Source organism: Leuciscus leuciscus, assembly GCF_965113295.1.
Source record: "Leuciscus leuciscus genome assembly, chromosome: 6".
Lineage (NCBI taxonomy): Eukaryota > Metazoa > Chordata > Actinopteri > Cypriniformes > Leuciscidae > Leuciscus > Leuciscus leuciscus.
In genome coordinates, this window is record NC_138730.1 from 13375834 (window position 1) to 13401321 (window position 25488).

Sequence of the window (25488 nt, forward strand, 5' to 3'; positions counted from 1 at the left end):
GGCTACGTCATTCAATTTTCAAAAGTCTTGTGAAGAAATAATCAGTATGGGTTTCATGGCCTTATTTCAGTGAGAATTTTTTTTTGTATTTTCACAAACCACGCATAAATGTCATTATCTCAAAACTACAAACTTTTACATACATGCTGCTGATATATTATTGTAGCAGAGTTTGTGCTGAATACAGTGTAATTAGACTTTAGCCATGAAAATGTCACTAGTAACAGAAAAAAACACAAATGTCAGAGCATGTCAGAACACCTCCAGGGCCCAGAAAACAGCTCAGACCCCAGAGGGTTAAGCAAAAGGAGCAACTGTGTCTAAAGTGTTAGAAAAGAGAGAGTCAAAAGTTGATGTCACAATATCGAGTTCTTCTAAGCTATCTGGGATGCTGAGGAGATGAAAATGATCAGCAATATTATTAATAAAGCAATCTTTAGTGGCAGAAGTGATAGTTCTAACATATTTGTAACACGGAGTCGGCTTTGCAACCTTGGCTAGATGGAGTATACACAAGACTAGATAATGATCTGAGATGTCATCACTTTGCTGCAGAATTCCAACGGCATTAACATTGATTCCATGTGATAATATTAGATCTAGAGTATGATTACGACAATGAGTAGGTCCTGACATGTGTTGTCTAACTCCAATTAAATGCCAATCCCAATGTATCTTTTTTGTTATCTACATGTATATTAAAATCACCAACAATTAGGACTTTATCTGCAGCCAGTACTCTGACAGTAGCCATCACAAATCTCAAACGTGATACACTAGATAGAGTTGCATTAAGCACCAACACTTCAAAAGAATTATATTTAAAATTAGACTTCTCAGTAATTCTGAAGATATTACTATAAATGACAGCAACACCTCCCCCTTTGCCTTTCAAACGAGGCTCATGTTTATAACAGTAAGCTTGGGGGCTGGACTCATTTAAAGTAATGTAATCGTCTGGTTTTAGCCAGGTTTCTCTCAAACACAGCACATCTAGGTTATAATCTGTAATCATATCATTAACAATAAATTATTTTGAAGTAAGGGTTTGAATAGTCAGCAACCTAAGCTTTATCATTTGTTCATCTGTATTATATCTGTTTTTTATTTGTTGAACATCAAATATATTTTTACCCTTAAATGGGTTCGGGAGTTTTTTGTATTTCCTAATTCGGGGAACAGACACAGTCTCTATATGATGATATCCAGGTGAAAGAGGCTCTATGTGATGGGATTTATCTGACCTCAGCGATGTGAGACAGCGATGTGAGACAGCCAGATCAAAACGCAGGCAAAGAAGAAGCAGGAACAAGCGATATCATAATGCGATCACTTTAGGATTGTGAAGCTTTGGACTCAATCTACTCATCTGTGTTTTGATCATCATTTTGAATCTGATCTAGATGTAGTCTTTGATAAAAATGTGATTTTCTCAACTTTTTGCTCATATTGCTTTTTTATGAAACTTACCAACCTTCAAGTGTTGATAAAAAAGGATGCACGAAGCTAGAATAAAACTTATTATTGTTTAAAAGCAGAGGGTCTGTTCTTTCTTTTGATATATTGCATGTTCAGATATTCATACAACAAAATATTCTGGGGTGCCATGAAATTGTGAAAATTACCAAAAACGCTGGCTGACAACAAGTTAAGATAAAAATGTTGGTAATTGGATGATTAGATGTAACCATAGGCTGTCATATTTTTGCACAGGATCAATTAAACATGAAAAGAAAGGGAGAGGTATCAGAGTTCTTTTTAAAGAAGCACAAACAGGCAGATCAGGTGCAAATAGACCCCAGCCTTTGCATCACCACTGGACAACAGAGCAGCTCCCTACCTGGGGCTAGTCAAAGTCAGCGTGGTCAGACTTCAGGACCACCAACAGGTCAGAGCATCTACCAGACACAGGCAGTCAATCACATACCAAATTCAGGAATTTAAGTTGGGATGATTTTGTCAGATTACAGTAAAAGGATAGTTCACCCAAAAATGAACACAAAAATATTTTTTTGGTACAAAAACGCAGTAGTTCATAACAGACACATGCTACTGTATCTTATCTCTTTGGTGCTTAAGCTTTGCTTTCTGAAAATATTTTGGATGTTCAACACTTACAGACACAAACAGAGTGACCCAATTCCTTCCAGTTCCTGTGTGTGTGTGTGTGTGTGTGTGTGTGTGTGTGTGTGTGTGTGTGTGTGTGTGTGTGTGTGTGTGTGTGTGTGTGTGTGTTGTGTGTTGTGTGTTGTGTGTGCGTGTGTGTGTGTGTGTGTGTGTTTACCCCCGAAAAAATGGCCACCCCATGTATAAAACTCTAGTTCCACCACTGGCAATGAATGTTTTTTTCATCTGTACTGAAACATAAAAAACTTGACACAACAACGACACATGCATGCTCTGTTATGGTTTAGTTCTAAGAACAAATTTTTACGCCCTTCCCTTGGTAACTTCTCTCCATCTCGTTTACTTGGATGTACGTCATTGCTTACGTTGCACGAGTGCCCAATAGTGCCGGAAGTCCTTGATCATTTGGAATCCAATATGGAGCTGATTTATTATTTATAAAGTTTTTCTTATAGATTTGTTTACACATCTTTCTATAGGCTTGTATGTATGCTTGGGCTGTTAAAAAAGGACACATAAACTAATATTAAATATTAATATATTAACTCTTTCCTTGCCAGTGTAATTTTTAGCAAAAAGCTGAGAAAATCACATTTTTATCAAAGACTACATCAAGATCTAATTCAGAATAATGATCAAAACATAGATGGAGTAGGTCAAGTTCATCAACACCTCTAAAGCTTGCACAGTACTGCTCGTCCTGGGCTGACATTTCATTCAGTAATATTAGGCAGTTCCCTTTCGAGGGTTGATGACGCTTTGGGAACGCCCCCGCCTGATTGTGTCTGAACCACACTGTAAAAACGACAACTCAAAATTGTTCACCTTACGAAGATTTTTGCATTCACTGACAATAAAATTGCTAGTTGGAACTTGAACTATGTGTTTTAAGCCACTTGAACTCACTTTCAGACGTTTCTTAGGAAAAGTTCATCTTATTAAATAAATTGAGTTGATTTTATTTTGAAGTTGAAGTTGACGCCCAGTTAGAGTGTGGTCAACTTATCTGCGCATGCTCATTTGAAATTTGTCATGGCAACCGGCTGCTACGGGGTTTCCAAGGATTTTCGCAGGAGCTCCCTTCGAAAATTTGAAAGTTTGCGTCCGCCATCTTGTCACAATGCCAGCGGTAAGTTTCCCTGACGTCTTTGTTGAAGAGAGACATTCCTTCTAACGGGTAAGCTATATGAATATGTATATGCATTTGATATTTGTGTTACATTTCATTGCGGGAAACAAAATCGATAAATCATAACCAGGCGAGGCGTTTATGGCAATACAAAATCCCCCACTAACGTTAGCTAATCGATTAGAAGCTAGCTTATTTTGAACAGTTAAGCTCAATATAATTATTGTCCACATATTAATTGAAAGATTTGTGTTGCCGGTATGTTTGTTTTTCTCAATGAATGATGGCATTGTTTTATGCACGTCTGCTTTGCTCATTGACAACTGCTCGCGACCATGCGCTGCAACCAAGGTAACGTTAGAACTAACGTGCTAAAACTGTGATGCAAAACTTTGGTTTGATACGGTAGTTAACTAGATAGATATAGCTTCTAGCATGCGACCTTTGTGTAGGGCTGGGTACCGAGTTCGATACTTTTGAGGGACCGACCGAATTGCCTCGATATATCGAGTATCGAAAAATGACGTTCATTCCAGATTTCGATACCTAACAGTTACATGCAAACTCTACAGTACACTACACACATGAGACGCGCGGAACTCTCCGCGCACATACTCATATGAGAGGCGCGCGCACACGCACAAATATGATGAAGACCTTGACAGTGCACAGAGTAAACATTAGAGCAGAAAGTTGCTCCGTCTTCGACTGGTAAATGAAGAGATACCTTGTTGATCACTCTGACAGTGTTTATATTGCAATAAATAATAACCTACTGAATGTACACTGCCTTTCAAAAATGTGTTGGTTGGTCAGATTTTTTTTTTCAGTAAGGATGCATTAAAGTTATCAAAGGTGGCATTAAAACATGTGTAATGTTACAAAATATTTCGTTTTTAAATAAATGCTTTTCTTTTGAATTTTTTATTCATCAAAGAATCATTAAAAAATGTATCATAGTTTCCTAAATATTAAGCAGCAAACTGTTTTCATATTTCTGAAGGGTCATGTGACACTGAAGTAATGATTTTGAAAATTCAGCTTTGACATCACAGGAATAAATTACATTTTGAAATATATTCAAATAAGATTTTAAATTTGAATACTATTTCACAATATTACAAGTTTTACTGTATTTTTTGCAGGTGCTTTTTTGTTCCTTTGTGCACTGGCTAAGGAGCATGAGTCAAACTGAAAAAATAAAACCAAAGTTTTTCTGAGGTAATGTGTTATGTAATCTTGTTAAAATGGATTTCATAAAATTGGTATCGGAAAAAGTATCGTTAGGAACCGGTATCGAAACTGAGGTATCGAAATTGGCACCGGATCGAAAGATTTTGAACAATACCCAGCCCTACCTTTGTGTGTTTTAGCCCTGAAGCTCAACAGCATTAACGTGAACGGTTGCGAAGGATGTCACTGTGTTCATTTTATCCTCTTATTTTTGTGCTAGGTTTTCTATGAAGTGTCGCTTCTGCAGCTTTGCCAGCGCCAGTCAAGAGCGTCTGCCTAGGCACCATCGGCTCAGGCACGGAAGAGGAGCTTACTGGCCGTGTGTTTACAGTGACTGTGTATGTTCTTTTAAAACACCTGGCGCTTTAAAGTCACATTTGACCAATCGCACTGTAGGGCAGCCAAAATACAAGATAAATTCACAACGTGTCCGGAGCTTTTACTCGCCCTCATGTTGTTGCAACCCCGTAAGACCTTCGTTCATCTTCGGAACACAATTTAAGATATTTTTGATTAAATCTGAGAGCTGTCTCACTCCTCCATAAACTTCTATAGACGTTATAACTTGCTGGCCCAGAAAATGTATTAAAGACATCGTTAATATAGTCCAAGTGACTACAGTGGCTCAATCTTAAGTTTATAAAGCGACGAGAATACTTTTTGTGCGCAAAAAACAACAACAAAAATAACGACTTTATTCCACTATTAATTTCCTTCTCTCTGGGCCTCGAGTCTTTTCACGTAGTGTGATAGTGCAGCGTGTCTGTGTTGTACGTCACACGTAGGCTCACTATTGGCCGACGCTGGTCATGTGTGAGATGCGTGTGATGTACAACACAGACGTGCTGTGCTATCACACTACGTGAAAAGACTCGAGGCCCAGAGAGAAGGAAATGAATAGTGGAATAAAGTCTTTTTTTTTTTTTTTTGCACAAAAAGTATTCTCGTCGCTTTATAAACTTAAGATTGAGCCACTTTAGTCACTTGGACTATATTAACGATGTCTTTAATACATTTTCTGGGTCAGCAAGTTATAACGTCTATAGAAGACTATGGAGGAGTGATCCAGCTCTCAGATTTAATCAAAAATATCTTAATTTGTGTTCCGAAGATGAACGAAGGTCTTACGGGGTTGGAACAACATGAGGGTGAGTAATTACTGACATAATTTTCATTTTTGGGTGAACTAACCCTTTAAACTAAAAACGAATATTTTACAGTGCTATGCATAAGTTTAGACACCCATACTAAAGTTGACTAAAAAGAGGAATAAAAAAAAAATCATCTTTTGGAAATTGAACTTAATGCCTTAATTAAAAAAATTAGGAAAAATCCAACCTTTAAGGACACCAATTTTCTTTGTGAATGAATAATGTATCGTAAATAAATAAATGTTCTTCCTCAAAATACAGGGTGCATAGTTTGGACACCCCTATGTTAAATTCCCATAGAGGCAGGCAGATTTTTATTTTTAAAGGCCAGTTACTTCATGGATCCAGGATACTATGCATCCTGATAAAGTTCCCTTGGCCTTTGGAATTAAAATAGCCCCACATCATCACATAGCCTTCACCATACCTAGAGATTGGCATGGAGTACTTTCCATAAGATCATCTCTCAATGCAAATCAAACTAGCTATTAGGCTAACTGAAATAAAACCATGCCAATCTCTAGGTATGGTGAAGGCTATGTGATGATGTGGGGCTATTTTAATTCCAAAGGCCAAGGGAACTTTATCAGGATGCATAGTATCCTGGATCCATGAAGTAACTGGCCTTTAAAAATAAAAATCTGCCTGCCTCTATGGGAATTTAACATAGGGGTGTCCAAACTTATGCACACTGTATTTTAAGGAAGAACATTTATTTATTTACGATACATTATTCATTCACGAAGAAAATTGGTGTCCTTAAAGGTTGGATTTTTCCCAAAAAATTTAATTAAGGCATTAAGTTCAATTTCCAAAAGATGATTTTTTATTCCTCTTTTTAGTCAACTTTAGCATGGGTGTCTAAACTTATGCATAGCACTGTATGTGTAGCTGTCATATTACTGTCAAGAGACTACGGTATTGATTGTTCAGTAGAAGCAAGCTGTGTTTCACCATTACTGTTATAGCCTGCATGTTTGCATTTTTGGCTAATTTCAAAGTTCAGATAATTTGGCTTTTTCAGGTGGGGATTTACACATTTCTGAATTAATACTTAGGCAGGCACTATACAACTGTTTATCGGTCATCTTTGGCAATATTGCATTATTTGTAAGGTCTCAACAAGAGTCGGAAATTAAAAAAAAAACTGCCCATATTAAGGTTCTGAAACCTGATGTATTTGCTTTGGGTATAAGATTACTTGTTTACATTGCCCATATTATGGTACCGAAACCTGATGTATTTGCTTTGTGCATAAGATTACTTGTTTACATTGTGGAATTGTAAAGCTGTTTGTGCCAAAGTCGTTCAAATAAACATGCATAAATGAACTGGTTTACTGTCAGTGGATGATTTAAAGGGAGGGAGGGAGGGAGGGAGGGGAGGGAGGGGAGGGGAGGGGGGTAATTTAAACTCAAAATAGTAAGTTATTACAGGGGATAGTAATCTGAACTCAAAATAGTAAGCTTTTACAGACTTGAAAGTTCCAGTAACTTGAATTAAAAAAACTTAGTTGTCAGAACTTGAAAAACTTAGCTGACGCAACTTAATAATTGTAGTTCTTCAAAACGTAAAAAATTAAGTTGATATCTTCAACTCAAAAATTCTGTGCAGTCGGTTGCCTTGAAAATTTGAGTTGAACTAACTTTTTCTTTTTTACAGTGCACATGTGTCAACTTGTCCAATGGAGAGAGTGAACGTGACCAGGAAAAGATAAAAGCACATCCGGAATGACCAACGTTAGCTTCTGTGACTCAGCAAGCACTCTGTGTTCATACTGTCTGTCATATTTATTGTTGTCTGTCCCAATATAGTACAGCTCGATATAAGAAAAAAATGGCAAACAAAAAATCATTCAAGTTGTGTGCTTCTCCCTGCCCTCGTTTCCTTACAGGTTGGGATAGACACAAACTTTATATGATGTGTTTGGGAGCGGAGCATGCTCTGTCGGCCTTTGAGGGGGCATTGTGAGAGGCTGCCGCTTTGCACACTTGGCTCTCGTCTGTCACTTCGAGGAGGGTGTTCAGGTGATCGTTCCCTGCGGTTCGGCCCCGCCGTTGCCGAGGCAGCACGGAAGTTCAGATCGAGGGATTCGCAAATGGATCTCACGGAGGGGTTTGAAACTCCGGCGCTTCCCTCTAAGCCCCTAAAGACATCATCTATGTTAGTGGGAAAAGCGTATACGGCAGCAGGTCAGGCTGGTGCATGTCGTACACAACATGTCGATATTACAGGCATAGCAAGACGACCTGCTGAGGGACCTGGACGATAGTGAGGGGGTGGAGCCTGACACGGTTCGAGAACTGCGTCAGGGCACAGATTTGTGTCTTCAAATTCCTGTTTGCCAGATTTGGGCCACAAGCAGACAAAATCTGTGTATATTAAATATGGAGTAATTTCAGCCTTAATAAGCCAGTTAACAAGCAGAATCACTGAAGGAAAGAAGAGAACAGAAAAAGAGACGCGCAGAAACACAAGAACTACAACTGACTTCTGGCCACAGCCTTAGATGAAATCAACTGAAGATAAAAGAAGATATAAAATATCTCAAGATCTCAGCAGAGGAGGATTAAACAACTCCATAAACAGCATTGCCAGCTTCACTTATTACTAACCAGATTGACTTTATTTCTGGCAGACGTCTACAGAGGTTGTTATTGAGAATTATCAGGGGTTTAACTCTCATGTGTTTCATTTGAAGTCACCAGTGTTGGGCAAGCTACTTGGAAAATGTAGTGAGCTAAGCTAGCAGTTACTCTACATTAATTTAAGCTTCACAACACTGAAGCTACCACCCTGGAAAATGTAGCAAGCTAAGTTACAGGAACATGGCAAAAGTAGTTCACTACATCTAAGCTATTTTTTTTTATTACATTTTTATATTGAACCAACTTCATTCCAAATCAATGCTATCTCAGTGATCAATAAAACTGTAAGTCAAACAGATAGGCAAGCATAATTGTTCAGTTCAATTGTTTATTCAACAACTGTTCCAAACCAATTTGGCAACAAAAACAAACAAACAAAAAACGTGATCCACATAATAACAAAACCAGGTGTCAAGAGTGAGTATGTATTCATCCGTATGTGTACGTATGCATATGCACATGTGTTTGCCTGGGTATGCACAATTTAGACTTGGGCACATTTGCAGGACTAACTGTAAGTTAATTTTAAACTCAACTCAGCTCAAACCACAGTAGCAAAATAATTAAGACCTGCTCCAAACATGGCAAAAAAAACAAAACAAAAAAAAACATGTCCTCTAAACTTTTCCATGACAAGGCCCCCCAAATACCACTAGGTTCTGGCCAAGGCCCCCCTTTTGCAGGATGTGTTATTGAACCCATCGACAATACTACGGCAAATGGGGAAATAAATAAATAAAACATCTAGGTGAACATCAGATTATGTGATAATGTTTGATACTAGCCAATCAGAAAGATTATAGAGATGCACCGATTACAATTTTCTAGGCCGATTCCGATTTTTCATTGAGTCTGACCTGCCGATACAGATTTTAGCCGATTCCGATTTCATTTGTTTAACCACTTTACAGCACACACAAATATTTATTTTTTATATATATATATATATATATATATATATATATATATATATATATATATTATAAAACACCACTTTTACCCAAACTGATTAATAAAAACAAGTTTAAATGGGTACATTTTCTATAAATATTTTTGAGTCTTTCTGACATAGCCTACTCTAGTTCTTGTTAAAACACACTATACATGCAAATGATGTGCATTTTAGGTACTTTTAGTGTGAAATCATATTTATTTTGTCCATCAAAAGTGTGCTTTCACTTTAATTGAGCGTGAGCAGCGCAGCAAAAATAGACTCGGCGCCGAAACCCTCAGCTTTACAACTGCTCACGCGACTCTCCTGCTTGACGCTCATGCGCTGCTCCTGCTCGCGGTGTGAATGCACTCAAACATGCACACCGGAAACAATTTGCGCTGTTCGTGTTTCCATTAGTTGGGTTCTTAACTATTATTATGTGTTTTTTGGCTGTTGTGACAGTTAAACACATTTGCAGCAGAAGAAAGAAATTAGCAAATACATTTTTAGATTTAGCAAAGAAAGCTGAAGTGAAAGGAGATCAGGTCAAGTCAAGTCACCTTCATTTATATAGCGCTATTAACAATATGAATTGTTTCAAATCAGCTTTACAGTGATAATAGAAAATTACAGTAACAGAGATTGTTTTGGCTTTACAGCAGCTCTAGGATAAAGTTTGATTGATTGATTGATTGATTCAATCAATTTATAAAAATCTGTTAGAAGATTTTAGCAAACATGAGCACAAAAAATGAATCTGTGATGACACATACAGATATCAACAAACAGCACATGAATCTCAACAACGGAGACAATCAAAAGTACCAAGCTGCAATGCATGTTGGGTACCAGCATAGTACAAAACTCCCAGCATGCTTTGCAGCATGAATAATTAGCAAAGCATATTATTCTTTGATGAATAAAATCAAAGCTGAACTAATGCAGCTGTGTTCTAAATATTTGCTTTTATTTTTTGCTGTTGTTTTTGTTGTGACATTTAGTAGTTTTTTGTGATGTTCAGAGTTGATCTGGTTATCTGAATATTTTGTTTGTCACCATTGTTGAGAATCATGTACTGATTGTTGGTATCTGTGTCAATGTTATCTTTGTTAAAATCTTTTAACTGATTGCTGCAGTAATATAGTTTGTAATGTGATATGTATTAATGAACAACACAGTTGTTTGATTCGAATGATATCAATGAATCAGACTATTTCATGATGATTTTAAAAGCAACCACCATCACCTGAACTCATTTCACTTTAGCTTGTGTTTAATTTAACCAACACACTGTCACGGCAGCCAAAAAGGACAAAAGACATAATAATAGTTAAGAGCCCAACTATTGGAACGCTAATCACCGTTATGATGACTTCAAATGAAACACATTAGAGTTAAACCCCTGTTAATTCTCAATAAAAACTTGCGTCTGGCAGAAATAAAGTCAATCTGGTTAATAATAAGTGAAGCTGGTAATGCAGTTTGTGGAGTTGTTTAATCCTCCTCTGCTGAGATCTTGAGAGATTTAATGTCTTCTTTTATCTTCAGTTGATTTCATGAGACCTTATCTGAGCCACAAAATCTGTGTATATTAAATAAGGAGTCATCTCAGCCTTAATAAGCCTGTTAACAAGCAGAATCACTGAAGGAAAGAAGAGAACAGAAAAAGAAACAAGCAGAAACACAAGAACTACAACTGACTTCCAGCCAAAGCCTTAGATGAAATCAACTGAAGATAAAAGAAGACATTAAATCTCTCAAGATCTGAGGACCTTTCCAGTTCTGGTTTATTTCTTTGCTCTTTGCTGACATGTGACATTGCTATGTGCCTGTGGGCCTGATGTGGGCCGGATCTGGGCCATCACAATGTTGCTATGTGGGAAAAGAAGGTGAATTGAGATGCAGCAATAGTCTAAAAGTGGAGTTTTTCCTTTCCTTTTTCCTTTCAGTGTTGTCTTAATTTTACATGGTTGTGAGTTATTTCCTGGATTATCTCCTGCGTGTTCCCCTTTGGATTTCGTTCCTTAAAGGGCACCTATTATGCAAAATTCACTTTTACATGGTGTTTGAACATAAATGTGTGTTGGCAGTGTGTGTACACAGCTACCCTATAACAGAGCCCGTCTACGGAAAGCCTTGGCACTTCCTATTAGCCCCATTGTATCGATCTTGGTTGCAGTTCCATTAGAATTCCACTGGAGGTGATCGCGGGCGAGTGCAGACTGAATGGGAGTCTATGGGGCTAGACGGCTAAATGTGTCTCTTTCACCCGATTGCCGTTGAGAAATCTCAGATTTTATTGTAGGTTTTGCAAGTTCAACATGGGTTATAGGTCGAAAGTTGAATGAACGAGTACTTATTTCTTTTCGATTTCTTACAGGTTGAGTTGTTGTTGCCCATAACACGCTAGCATTCTGCTAATGACGTCAGCATTTCTGACGTCATTGACATTTTAAAAGACTTTTTAAACCAAATAAGTGACTCTAAAAAATCTAACACCCAGCAATGTGTAATTTCTTTGCATCTCCTTTCGAATACAACATTCAAATTACTAGACAAAAAATGATATCCTGAGAAAAGTGGATTTTGAGGGGTTTTCGCCATAGACCTCCATTCATTCTGCACTCGCCTGCGAGCGCCCCCGCATGGACAGAGACGTGTTACTGCAGCCAGTCCAGAAACCGGAAGTAAGCAGAGAGTGCCAATTCTCTTCCTATTAGACATTCTCTGCCTATAATGCTAAAAATCCACCCAGTGCTTTTTTTTAATCCCCATAAATCATAAGCAGTGTCTCAGAACAAGCCGTTTTCAGATTCTGGGCAATGTGACGTACTTTTGCACAAGCCCCTCCCACGACTGTTGATGGACACTGCAGTATGAGCACAGACCCGCCCTGAGTGAGCTGTTCACAGTCCGCCATTGTTTCGACGCTGGAGCAGGTGTAGACAAGAATGTCTTATAAGCGATTGAGGTGTTTTGTTATAAGATTCTTTTACTCTCGTTGTTATTTGAGGATGGATCTGTACCAACTGTTCGTGATCCAGCTTACAGTCTCCGGAGTGATACTGGTCACTGCAGTAATGAAAGGGAGAGCGTGCACTTTATTACAGTTCATAGGAGTTGATTTACTGATATAAAGGGTAACACTTTATAATAACTGCACGCTATTAATCATTAGTTAAGCATTAGTAAACAATTAATTTGTCATTTATAAAGCATTAATAAGCAGTTTATAAATACAGTTATAAATGCTTTGTTCTTGATTCATAAGCATATCTATAATGTGTTTAATAATTGTATTTTCATACTTTATTAATGATCAATTTATCATTTCTAAATGAAGTATTGCATTATTTACAAACCGGTTATTTAGGAGTTGTCAGTGGTTCATAAGATCACTTAGAAAGTGTAAGTAAATGATTAATAAACTGTTTAAATACATATTATTATTCAGACATATAGTAATAGTTACTTAGTGTGTTAATAAATGCTTTATTAACATGTATTTCTTCTGTAATTCATGGTTAATTCAGGTACTTATAACGCATTTAGTAGTGGTCAGTTAACTATTTTTGTGAGCTCATCTAAAGTGAGGACTATTTATGCCTTGTAAAGCATTTACAAAGGAGATTTAATGCATGTAAATGCTTTACAAAGCATAAATAGTAATCACTAGATGAGCTCACAAAATAGTTAACTGACCACTACTAAATGCTTTATAACTTCCTGCATCTACTACATTTACTTACACTTGCTAAGTGATCTTATTAATCAATGACAACACCTAGTTTGTAAATAATGGTAAATAATGTAACTGGTTTGTAAATAATGCTATACTTCATTTAGAAATGATAAATTAATCATTAATAAAGTATGAAAATACAATTATTAAACACATTATAGGGTAACACTTTAGAATAATGGTCCATAGTTAACAAGTAGCTATGCAGGAAGTAATAGGTAGTACTGCATTAACACCGAACTTAATACTATGAACTAATATGGAAGCAATATTAACTAAGCAGTAAGTAATATCAAATTTAGTACAAAGGTAGTTCCTTGGTAGGTATTTGATTATTACTAAAGAAATATATCCTCATTGAGAACTACTTGTGAACTAAGAAATAATAACCAATTAATTACTAATCACAAAAGTAACATCTAAAAAGTGAACAATTGTGGGGTTTTTTTTTTTACTCTTAACATGGTCATAACATTTCAGAAGCTTGGTCCTCAAATGGGTTCTTTGTGGAAACCAGTTTATGAATATTATATTCCCCCAAATACATTAGCTACATGTTGAGATTGTGACTACTACTCTTGCCAAAAGATGGACGTATGTTTATTTCAAACTTAAACATAGAATAATACTAATAATGATAATTTGTTTTAAATTTTAAATAATTAGGAAGTGATGCTGACACTCATGATTGGATTAGTTCACTATTATGAGCTCTATTGAGTATCAGTTCAATATGTCTCAGACTCCAAAGACCTATACCTTTATGTTACAGTAGCCGCCTGAGGAGGACTTCTCTTTAGGATATGAATATAAACATTGATGTTCTCTTGTCAAAAACAATTTGCATCCTTAATGAAGAAATTGGCTGCATTTATGTTGCGATAATCGCAAAACCACATCTTCCATTTTACAATGTTCGTTATAATATTACTAGTGCCTCACAGAAATGAATGCCTGTACAGTATGTGTCAAATATAAAATTAAATTACTTGTATTACTTGTGAAAAACATGCTTACTCCTCAGTAATTACTCAAGCGTTACCTTGTCATCCCGCAGGAACTACTAGTGATGTGGCCCATTATTTTAAAGTGAGAAACATGTTAACTCCTCACTAATTACTCAAGCGTTACCTTGTCATCCCGCAGGAACTACTAGTGATGTGGACCATTATTTTAAAGTGAAAAACATGTTAACTCCTCACTAATTACTCAAGCGTTACCTTGTCATCCCACAGGAACTACTAGTGATGTGGACCATTATTTTAAAGTGAGAAACATGTTAACTCCTCACTAATTACTCAAGCGTTACCTTGTCATCCCGCAGGAACTAGTGCAGCCTGGTCTCATTGTTATTACGTAACGTTAGGTATTAATACGTCATTTTCAAAGATAGAAAACGTACTTTTTTGAACGTTTCGATATGCTGAAACGTATAATATAGACGTATCTGCAACGTTTAAACGTAACATTATTAACTATTTACGAATATTTCATATCATAAAGATAATTGTATAATTTCCCTTTTACCATTTTATAGATTATAAATGTAAGATCTCTTAACCCTACTCCCACACCTAAACATAACTTACCCATTTTATAGACATTATTAAAAGGATAAAACGTAATGGACAGATAACGTTAGGGAAATGGCAGTTTTATTAACAATATAGCATTAAAACATAGTTTGAGCTACTAATCCTACCCCAAAGTTACCCCTAAACCTAACAATTTCTTAAAACTACGTAGGCTACAATTATAAAGGAAAACAACAGAAAGACACGTATAATCACAATAATTTATTTATTGAGAAAATGTCAAAACCGGTGTTCTGACGGAACACCATACCCATCAGAATGGGATACCTTCGGTTAATGCGCATGCGCAGGAGTGAAATTTGTGGAATTGCGCATGCGCTAAATTTAAACCATCATTTCAGCATACCTTACCTCAGCGGTAAGTGTTGGTGTATTATATCGCATATTATATACACAATACCTAATTGCATGCCTTGTACAATCACAAGAAATGTTTACAGACGTTTTTAATATATTATTTTTAGCAAGTGGAGTCGTAAAGTCGCGTAATGTCGTGTTAAAACGTTAAATCTGGTGTTAACTCGGGGTTCTAGCGTTTGGCGCCATCTGACCGAGATTAACAGCGCGCTTTTCGGCGCCTCCGCTTTTTCACGTCAGTTTGGGTGACAAAGTCATCTGAAGCCATTCCATAGCTTAATGTGAGGGATAGAAGTCTATTTAACTTACATAATTAAAGTATACGGAAACTCGTTTTCCCTCCTCTGCGGCTGTCAATCATTCTCCATTCAGTAGGCTATTCAAACAGCGCGGTTGGATGCACGGTAAAACTCTCTCCAATATGATATATTCACATTATAATGTATGATCTGTTGATAAAAGGCTGTGGATTTGCATAAAATGACTTTATTTTGTTGGAGTTTGTTGCTGTTTTTAAACAACTCACTACCGTGTGCTTGTTAGATCACACACATCACAAGGACTACGAATCAGCATCAAACACACAATAACTGGCATTTAAAACTGTGTAACAAATGATCAATAAACTGTTGGAAAGATATACACTAGGATTTGTGCGCTCGACATTTCTTCGCTTTGTGCCATGAACTTTTAAATGCGCACTTGTGCAGTGCTGCACACTGTGACTCCATGTTGCTTTGAGCACATCATTCTGCACCCACGATGCGCATACGCGCGTTGTGTGCTCTGTTTTGAAGCGTTTCATATTATCATGGTTTTACGCACTGAAAGATTATTAAAAGCCTATATTTTTTATACCTAGCCTGCTCAATACATTTAAAATAAGCATAATTTAATTGTATATTATTTCTGTAGCGTAGGCTATATAAATATATACACTTCTGAATCCTTGACATTAAAATATAAATATACAATTGTGAAATGTATGATTGCCTGATTGAATTTAAGAATACTAATAGTAATTTGTTTTTATTAACATGTTTAGATTTTAGTAATTGTCAAGAATTACTTTTTGCTGCTGATTTATACACTCATTAAGTTTAATAAAAATACATAAATTACATTTTATGTAATATTTAAAGGTGTTGTTAACTGTAATCTTACACTGTCTGCAAAATAATAACTTAAAAAGGATTAAATTCATCACAATTATGTAAGTATCTGGAAATTTGCCTCGGGGCGAGGGCTTCGATAATCTCTCTTTTTTGACCATACATGTGTTTGCATCCCTGCGACTAATGTTTTGCTTTTAAATGATTAATGCTTATTTTTTTGCTAACTGTAGTTTAACCATGGAAAAAAAGTGGGAGGACATTTTCAATTACCTTTTAAAGGGTTCATACCCTGCAGAGCTAAATAAAGGGCAGAAGCAAAGCCTAAGGAAGTACTCCTCGAAATTCAGGATTCACGGTCAGTATTTACCATCAAAATACGTCTATAATACTGACAGGAATATGCACATGTTCATATTTTGTATTATTGGTTATATCAATATTCCTTAAAGATGGAGAACTACTCTTTGGAAGTCACAGAAGAGTCATAAAGACAAAGGAGGAGGCTATGAATTTATTTAAAGAATTTCATGCCTCACCTATTGGAGGACATACAGGAACCTTAAAAACACGAGCTGCCATGTGTTCACGGTTCTACTGGTATGGCATGACAGTGGACATTGACAAATGGGTATGTAGTTTATCTGTTCATCCATAAGCCAAAATTTGTATTTGTATACGTCTATATCTACATGTTAATAGCTATGTGAAACTTACTGTTTGTAATTTGAGCTTTTTTTCTTCTTTTTTTTTAAGATATCTGAATGTGACCAATGTCAAAGGGTGGGACCACCCCTGAATGCAGTTAAAACTCTGGACTGCATCAAGGTCACCATCTTTTGTAATCGACTAGATTTTAACAATGTTAAGCATTATTTTATTTAATCTATTAAATAATCTATTAAATGCATTCAAATCACTAATAGGTATCTGCTGTTTGGGAGCTCATCGGCATTGATCTCACTGGTCCACTCCAAAAAACATCTACTGGGTATCAGTATATATTGACAGTCACTGACTATTTTTCCAAGTGGGTGGAGGCCTTTCCTCAAAAGACAAAGTCTGCATTGGAAGTAGCCAAAAACCTTTGTACATTCATTTATAGACATGGCTGCCCTAAGCGCATACTGTCAGACCAAGGACGGGAGTTTGTCAATCAAGTAAGCTTCACTTTATGCATTTTGTTCTGATGATGTCATTTGTGATTTGGTGCTCAACAAATAAAGATTTATTGATTGAAATATTTGACAGAAGTACTATAAACCAAATGAAAATAATGTTCTGATTTTTTTATTTATTTTTTATTTTAGATCAACAGCACACTTTGTGAGCTGCTCTCTATTGAGAGGAGTGTTACGGCTGCTTACCATCCCCAAACAAATGGGCTTGATGAGAAAACCAATGATAACATCAAACGGTAAGCATTCATTATTCTTGCGTTTATTTTCAGGGTTTTGTTTATTTGGAAGCTCTTCTGATCATTATTACCAGAGTGTATTGAAAGTTGATAGTTTCTGTCTTGAAATACATTCATTTAGAAATAATTCTAAAAATTATTTTTCTAGGGCACTTAAAAAGCTTGTTAATGATCAGCAGGATGACTGGGACCAGTACCTAGATGCAAGTCTTTTTTCGCTGAGATCCAAAATTCACACCACAACAAAATTCTCACCATTTCTTTTAATGTATGGGCGAGAAGCTAGATTTCCATCAGAAGTGCCTGTTGAACTGCCGGTAGGTTTTTTTTCTGTCTTTTTCTTGAAAATGGCTTTCTGTTAGGGGCCAAGCATCAAGTGACCAAACATTTTAAAAGATAGGCTTAGATAATGTAGCTTAAACCAGTAGGGCTGTCACTTTACGTTCGAAAATCGATTGCACAATCGATCGGACCAACCAACACAAGTTTTGAAAACGAAAATAGGGAATCGATTTTAACGGCCTTCTCTCGGAGCGCGTCCAGCTCGTCACGATACGCCTGCAGCGAACGCGCGTCACATCAACAACTGCAGGCTCTGACACACACAAATAACAGTAAATTATACTCATGCATACAGATACAGATTCGGGCTACAATCGCCTACGTAGGCAAAATTTGTTTGACGTTTCTAACTGTAAACACAGCCATGTTGAAGACTGCAGTAATGTTTTTCATTGATGTTATGGCAGTCCACTCTGCTTATTGTTTTTCGAGAATGTTGCACTCCTGTTTGTCACTGTGCACAAAACTTCACGCCAATAAATCATCAGGAATATTGCTGACTTGTGAATGTCTCAAGCGCCGTCTTTACGTTCGTCCTAATGACTGTTAGTTGTCCGTGGATTTGCCCATATTTGACGTTTAAAATGGAAACATCTTTAGACATGGAAAATCGATTTTACAATCGATTTAATGAACACTTATGTCTCAAAAATCGAACAGAATTTTTTCACAAAAGTGACAGCCCTATAAACCAGTATGATTTGAGGTTGCATAGCATATTACCCCAAAAGGTGCCACTGCTCCTCTTTTACCTTGCTCAGGTTTTCTGAATACCCCAACCACAATATCTTTTCCTGTAACTCCCAGATCCCACATATATCCATTAGATGCAGTAGTAATATATAAATGCAGATATATTGCCCATGAAGCTCAGCTTTATTGGAAACATGTTTAATATTTTATTGTAGATTAATTTAGTGTAAAAGTCTATACTATGAAATGTACAAGTCATTATCTATTTTGTTGTAGCTTTCAACAATAATACTCCCTGAAGACTGCAGTGAATTTCTCAGGGACAGTCAGAGAATGCAAGAGAGCACAAGAGAAAAGGCAGAGGAGAATATTGCACAGTCACAAAAAAAAATGACAGAGGCATTTGCAAAAAGAGTTCAGAAAAAGTACAGAAATGTGGAGTTTAAAGAGGGAGATGAAGTACTCTTACTGAACATGAGAAAGAGAAGCAGGAAAGGAGGGAGAATGGAAGCAGACTACACTGGAACCTACACAATTAAGGAGATTTCAGGAAAGACAGCAACTTTACAAACACCACAGGGTGTCTGTCTTAAAACAAAATATAACATCAGTCACCTGAAACCTTATAAAAAAAGTAGTGCCAGCTCTCAGGTCCCAGCCCAAGCCAGCTTTCAGGTCCCAGCTCAAGCCAGCTTTCAGGTCCCAGCTCAAGCCAGCTCTCAGGTCCCAGCTCAAGCCAGCTTTCAGGTCCCAGCTCAAGCCAGCTCTCAGGTCCCAGCTCAAGCCAGCTTTCAGGTCCCAGCTCAAGCCAGCTCTCAGGTCCCAGCTCAAGCCAGCTCTCAGGTCCCAGCTCAAGCCAGCTCTCAGGTCCCAGCTCAAGCCAGCTCTCTGGTACCTGTTTGGAGTAGTGCTCAAGAACAAGGTGCACAGCTCTCTGGTACCTGTTTGGAGTAGTGCTCAAGAACAAGGTGCAATAGAAACTCATAAGTTTAGTTCCGACCTGTTGGTCGTTGGTTTAGACCGGTTGGTCATCAAGTTCCATGTTTCTCCCATGACCCGTTCCTGGTCATGGTTGCATGTTTTCTTTGTTGAAAATGTAAATGGTACAGTTTTTCATCTAAATATTAACAAGACTAATTTGAAATGTTCTGTGTTGCAGTCCAAAAACTTTGGTCTTCTAAAGATACAGGACAAGTGGAAGCAGTCGTGGGACCATACAAAATTTATGATACCTCTTTTAGAACACTATCGGGACACGGCTGGCTTTCAGATGAGGTGAAATTACATCCATGTGATATACAAGTTTATTACATGGCTTGGCTGAATTCCAATGTAGAATGCGGTCTGTTATTTCTTGATAACAGACCGTTGCCATGAAAAACAGAGCGTTGCTATGGACGTGGAACGGACTATTTTCTTTGGCGGAAGCAATACAATCGTTTTTAAATCAGTAAACTCCTTTTTAAATAAATAATTTGTGTCAAATTATTTATTTATTTTATAGGTAGCCATGTAATAAGCGCCGCTTCGCGTCGGGGTCCTGTTCAGCCTGTCGGGGTTGTTATTCACTATAACGACCGCCTCTCTATACATTATCCCTTACTTAATGTTTCAGTGCTGTATCAAATTACTTACTAACAACTTTTTTGTTTACACAGATCATTGATGCATACCTGCACTGCATTATGAAATTAGCCAAGGTAATAAATGAAATTTCACTCCTTATCTGTGTTTTCATTCTGTTGTTAGAAATACTGGGTTTTAACAGACCAATACTGTTACAGATACCTGTGCATTGGTTGGACGCTGTACTTGGGTCCTCTCTCTTTCATCGTGGCCATTTCAGAGTTGTTCAAAAGGTAATATGGTTGTATTACAGTCTATGTAACCTTATACACATGCACAGGGCTCTACAGTGCGCCCATTTCATTCGGCTCCTTTAGAAGTAGTTTGCATGTATCTACCACTGAGGACCTAATTCGGATCAGCACAGAGGGGCCCGCCCTGGAACTGTTTGATCCTACAAAGTGTGCTGAAAATTGGCTGTTTGCTGGAAAGAGGTCAAGGCGACCAGGCTACAAAGCTTGGCCAAGTGACTCAGACATGATCTTCATTTCAGATAAAATGTGCAACATACATAGGGCCTACATACAATGATAAATGAAATCTACATTACGATAAAATAGTTTTGAAAGTTGTGGTCTGATGTTCTTAACCTTACAATGAGCATTGTAAATTTAATTGTTGAATAATTCTAATAATAAAACTATAATGATAAACTTATACAACAAAAATGACTGTGCCCCCAAATATTTGTCTGTGCTCCTAAATTTTTTTATTTAGGCGCACCAGTGCTCCTTGTTCAAAAAGTAAGTGTAGAGCCCTGATGCATGTTGGAACTTTGGATTTTAAGTGCTCTCTTCTATTTTTAGATGAAGTTACCCACAGCCTCAACTTGGATTTGTCCTGTAAATGTTGGAGGTCACTGGATTTTAGTGGTACTTCTCTTGATTCTGTATTCACCACAAACTTTATTGGTAGTTTTTGGTGTGTCTATAAAATCTTTAGGGATTGTTTTAGGATTAACTAATAATTTTTTAAAATTTCAACAGATTGTCACAATGGATGAAAAATCCCTCCTTGTGATAGACCCCCTCGGTAATGAAAATATGTACCAGAGAAAAATTCTTCGGAATTGGAGGTGATGTAAAACAAGCCTTTCTTACTGTGTTTGTAGACTTATGTATTTGAATATGTTTCTGAACTAATGACTTGTATAATAACAGAAATTTTTGGAAGACAAGAAATGTCAGTGAAGGCCCGTGGACGATCCAAACTGCAAAACACAATCTGCAGCAGGACGGCTCTAGTTGTGGAGTCTTAATTTTGATGGTATGGATATTATTGATATATGTAATTGGGGTGAATGTGTGTTACTTTACACCTACACACTCTTTGTAGTTTGCAGAGCTCATTCTCCAAGGTAGAAGTATCTGCATTGCTCAAACAGACACAGAGGAGGTCTCAGCCGCAAGAGTCAAAATTGCCGCCACTCTTCTGGAATGCAAAGGTATCCATTAATTATCCATGTCTGACTTTTCCTTTGACAAGAGACTATATTCAGGATAAATTGTGCTAAAGTCTTGCAGCAAATGTCTTTAAATTAAAAGGATACTCCACTTTTTTGGGAAATAGGCTAATTTTACAACTCCCCCAGAGTTAAACAGTTGAGTCTTACCATTTTCAAATCCATTCAGCCGATCTCCGGGTCTGGCGGTACCACTTTTAGCATAGCGTAGCATAGATCATTGAATCAGATTAGACCATTAGCATCATTACGCCTGCTGCAATCATGGTACGGCAACAAAGTTTCTTGATTATTACGCAGGAATGAGAGAAGTGTTGCTTTCGTCAACGAAAATTATGACGAAATATTGTCGTCAACGAACCTTTATCACCTGACGAAAACGAGACGAGACGCAACGTAAATGCTGGTCATGTGACGATGACTAAAATAAATGTATAATGCAATATCGTTGACGAATTAAAACGAGACTAAATGTGGTTTAAGTAAGGGATAATCCACGGCTAGCCATGCATTAAAGGATTTTAATGCACGACGTAGAGGCGAAGAACCACCCGACGCGAAGCGGAGGGTGGTTGCCTCTACGAAGTGCATTAAAATTCTTTAATGCATGGCTAGCCGTGGATTATCCCGCTTATAACTTGGTTATTTGCCAAGTTAAAAATAAGTTAAAGCTGTAACTGATGTTTACAGTGTCATTTTTTAACAGACGTGTAAAAATGACGGTTATTTCTTAAGTTAAGGCTCGTCAGTTCTTGCACTCCGTCCGCTTTAAATAAAGTAGAGCCATCGGATTGCTTTTATTTGAATGAATTCACATTTATTTAAATTCATTATTAAAAGAGAGAGACAGAGAACTGAAGGAGAAGGAACAGAGAGAGAGAGAGAGAGAGAGAGAGAGAGAGATGCGTGCGCGAGTTACCTGTGTGCGTCTCTTCTTAAAGTCTAGCAGCTAACGTCCCCTCGTTGCTTAAGCATATAGCTAACTTAATGATTCTTTAATGGATTTATTACAATTATTTATGAATGACAGGCAACACTGACAGTGACAAGGCAATCTTTATTTGAACTAATCATGTCATTTATTTATTGTTAATTCTTTGTGCCGCTTTTTGTCATTTAACGTCTTCTCCAAGTCTTCTATTTCGTCTTGTGCCTGGGCCCATTTCTCAGAGTTGCCATATTCACCATACAAATTAAACGATATGCAAAAATCATCCATTTAGCCTACCTAAATAAACGTTTTCATATGTGTCTCTCACTCTGCTTGCAAGTGTATCTGTGTTACTATGGTTACCAATGTAGCGGATTAATTTCGAACTGTAATCAAACTGACTGGAACTACCTGTGCATTAAACGGTTTTACTGCACACCTTCCAGCCAATCAGAATTGAGTATTTAAACAGCCCATGGTATAACAAAATAAAAACAATGCTAAAATGTCTCTTCATTTTCGTTGACCAAAACGAGACGAAATGTTATAACGTCACGACGAATGAGAGAGTTGTGCGTGAACCCGTTTATGTTCTGTCTATGGCGTGAACCCAGCTTTGTCGGCTTTAAATTCTGGTTTGCGATCTGGTCACCCGATTATCAGCAAATTTAACAATATTATTCCATTAGTTATTCCATTAAAATGTCTCATTGATATATTTGACACATTCATAATCATTACTTTTGCCGGTTCTTTGTGACAGCTGTTATGTGCGTTATTGGCAGCGTCACCCTCTGGTTACATGAACGCGTCACCACCGCATCAGCACAGAAAACATGGAGTTTATTTTAAAGAATAATCGCACAACCTATTCGATATTCTATAATTAAAGAAAATAATCGAATATTCAAAAAACGTGACTCATCCCTGCATGGAATCTCTTGTTTCTTTTCCCAAATCTTCACTCACGTCTCACCCATTTTCTAAGGGGATTATAAACGTTTCTTCATTGGTTCGCTTTTAATAAGGCCTATTATATTAGTATTCTTTACTGTGGTAAAGTAGAAAACGAGGACAGATAGCCTACATTTGTACAGTTTGTGCTTGTTATAGACATGGTAAGGCGCGTCAAGTTTAGTTGTAAAGCGTGTTACACACGCGCGGGTGATTTTCAGTTTCATTTTCTCTGGCAGCGCAATCTCAAACATAGCCTAAATATCTCGCCCTTGTGGAGGATTAAATTCGCCCTTCAGACCATTTTACATCAAGTTGAAAACATGAAGATATTCAGAAAAGAGATCGATGGACTCTTTCCTGCTCGTGTCCTCTCAAAGCGCATTGTGGTGGTAGGCTATATCACGCGTCTTTGTGTGGAAATATAAAACGAGTTTTTATTTTTTATTTTTTTTAAAAACCAACGCTGGTAGTTCGTCCATTACCAACAAACTGCCACCGACACAGCCCTAAAGATAACCTTGTTTGAAATACTATATTGACTGGGTTAAATAGAATTGCATTACTAAATAGAGACTAAAATACAATTTTCATTGACTAAAACTAGACTAAAATTTCATCAGTTTTCGTCGACTAAAACTTGACTAGACTAAAAAGAGTATGAACGTGACTAAAACTAATAAAAACTAAAACGACAGCTTGACACAAAGACTAGACTAAAACTAAAATGAAAACAGGCCATCAAAAACAACACTAAATGAGAGTATAGTTCCTAGCCATATCAGCCTACAAAATCGCAACTTTTCATTTTCCGTCGGTCTTAGTACACGATGTAACTACAGAAGAGTCAAGTTTTAAATAGGAAAAAACTCTTTGGTCATTTTTTTGAGAGAGATGCTAATGGTCTTGTCCGATTCAATGATCTATGTTAAGCTATGCTAAAAGTGGTACCGCCAGACCCGGAGATCGGCTGAATGGATTCGAAAACGGTAAGACTCAACTGTTTAACTCTGGGGGAGTTGTAAAATGAGCCTATTTCCAAAAAAAGTGGAGTATCCCATTAACATTGCTTGTGTTGCACTATTTTTGTTTTCATTTAAGATGGTGTGGAAGATCTCTGTGTTTCCTGCAACATGTTGCAGTTTGATGCTGAGGAGGATTTCACAGAGATGGTAATAAGACAATAGTCATGGCGTTTTAATTCTCCGTTTCTAAACTAAAACGCAGTAGTGTGGATGGGGCCTAAGGCTCTTGTAGCAGTAAGAAGAAATGTATTTCTTACCGCTAGTACAGCTGAAAAAGTTAGTAACAATTCTTCAATGCTTCGTTGATTATATGTTGCACTTCTAAAGTAAATTTTTTGTAATTTTGTCTTTAAAGGTGCAGTGTGACATATGCTCAAGATGGACGCACAAGGAGTGTACCCCTGCAACCTTTGCCTCAGAGCATTTCAAGTGTAAAAAGTGTGTGTTAAATGCATAATGTTTGCCTCAAACTGTTGAAAAGTTCTATGTTGTACATATTGTACAATATTTATCTATTTGAAATTTGTATTAAAATATTTTTCAACCAGTCTATAAACAATGAATGTTTTAATTTATTTTCTTTTAGTAAGATACACAGAAATAGGTTATGAAGGGGTATGCTGGTAAGTGTGAAAACTAACAAAAAAGGATACCCCAACACTTCATTTTCTATGAAGCAAGACCTATCGAAACAGGGGCTATCAAAAGAGCATACCCCTTTATAAACAATTTTTTATTAAACCAGAGGCTATCAAAACAGCATACCCCTTTATAAACAATTTTTTATTAAACCAGAGGCTATCAAAAGAGCATACCCCTTTATAAACAATGTTTTATTAAACCAGGGGCTATCAACAGAGCATACCCCTTTATAAACTGTATTTTTTATTAAACCAGGGGCTATCAAAACAGCATACCCCTTTATAAACTGTATTTTTATTAAACCAGGGGCTATCAAAAGAGCATACCCCTTTATAAACTGTATTTTTTATTAAACCAGGGGCTATCAA

General features: G+C 37.0%; 1 protein-coding gene across 1 annotated transcript; it reads left to right on the forward strand.

Annotated features, from left to right (window-relative positions):
* Positions 1-16969: 16969 nt before the first annotated feature.
* On the forward strand, positions 16970-24943 carry LOC309501895 (uncharacterized protein). The gene is made up of 12 exons (XM_082174154.1): positions 16970-17188; positions 17339-17445; positions 17594-17762; positions 19640-19755; positions 20139-20180; positions 20265-20339; positions 20913-20978; positions 21093-21181; positions 21267-21372; positions 21442-21550; positions 24555-24625; positions 24834-24943. The coding sequence occupies exons 5-12, from the start codon at positions 20166-20168 to the stop codon at positions 24933-24935; spliced, it is 633 nt and encodes a 210-aa protein (XP_082030280.1). The 5' UTR covers positions 16970-17188; positions 17339-17445; positions 17594-17762; positions 19640-19755; positions 20139-20165; the 3' UTR covers positions 24936-24943.
* Positions 24944-25488: the final 545 nt, after the last annotated feature.

What these genes read in the sequence shown, in the direction of transcription:
- LOC309501895 (XM_082174154.1), top strand. An exon ending in AAAATTCTTCGGAATTGGAG is followed by an intron (nt 21,182 to 21,266) that starts GTGATGTAAAAC and finishes GTATAATAACAG; the next exon opens with AAATTTTTGGAAGACAAGAA. An exon ending in CACTCTTCTGGAATGCAAAG is followed by an intron (nt 21,551 to 24,554) that starts GTATCCATTAAT and finishes TTTTCATTTAAG; the next exon opens with ATGGTGTGGAAGATCTCTGT.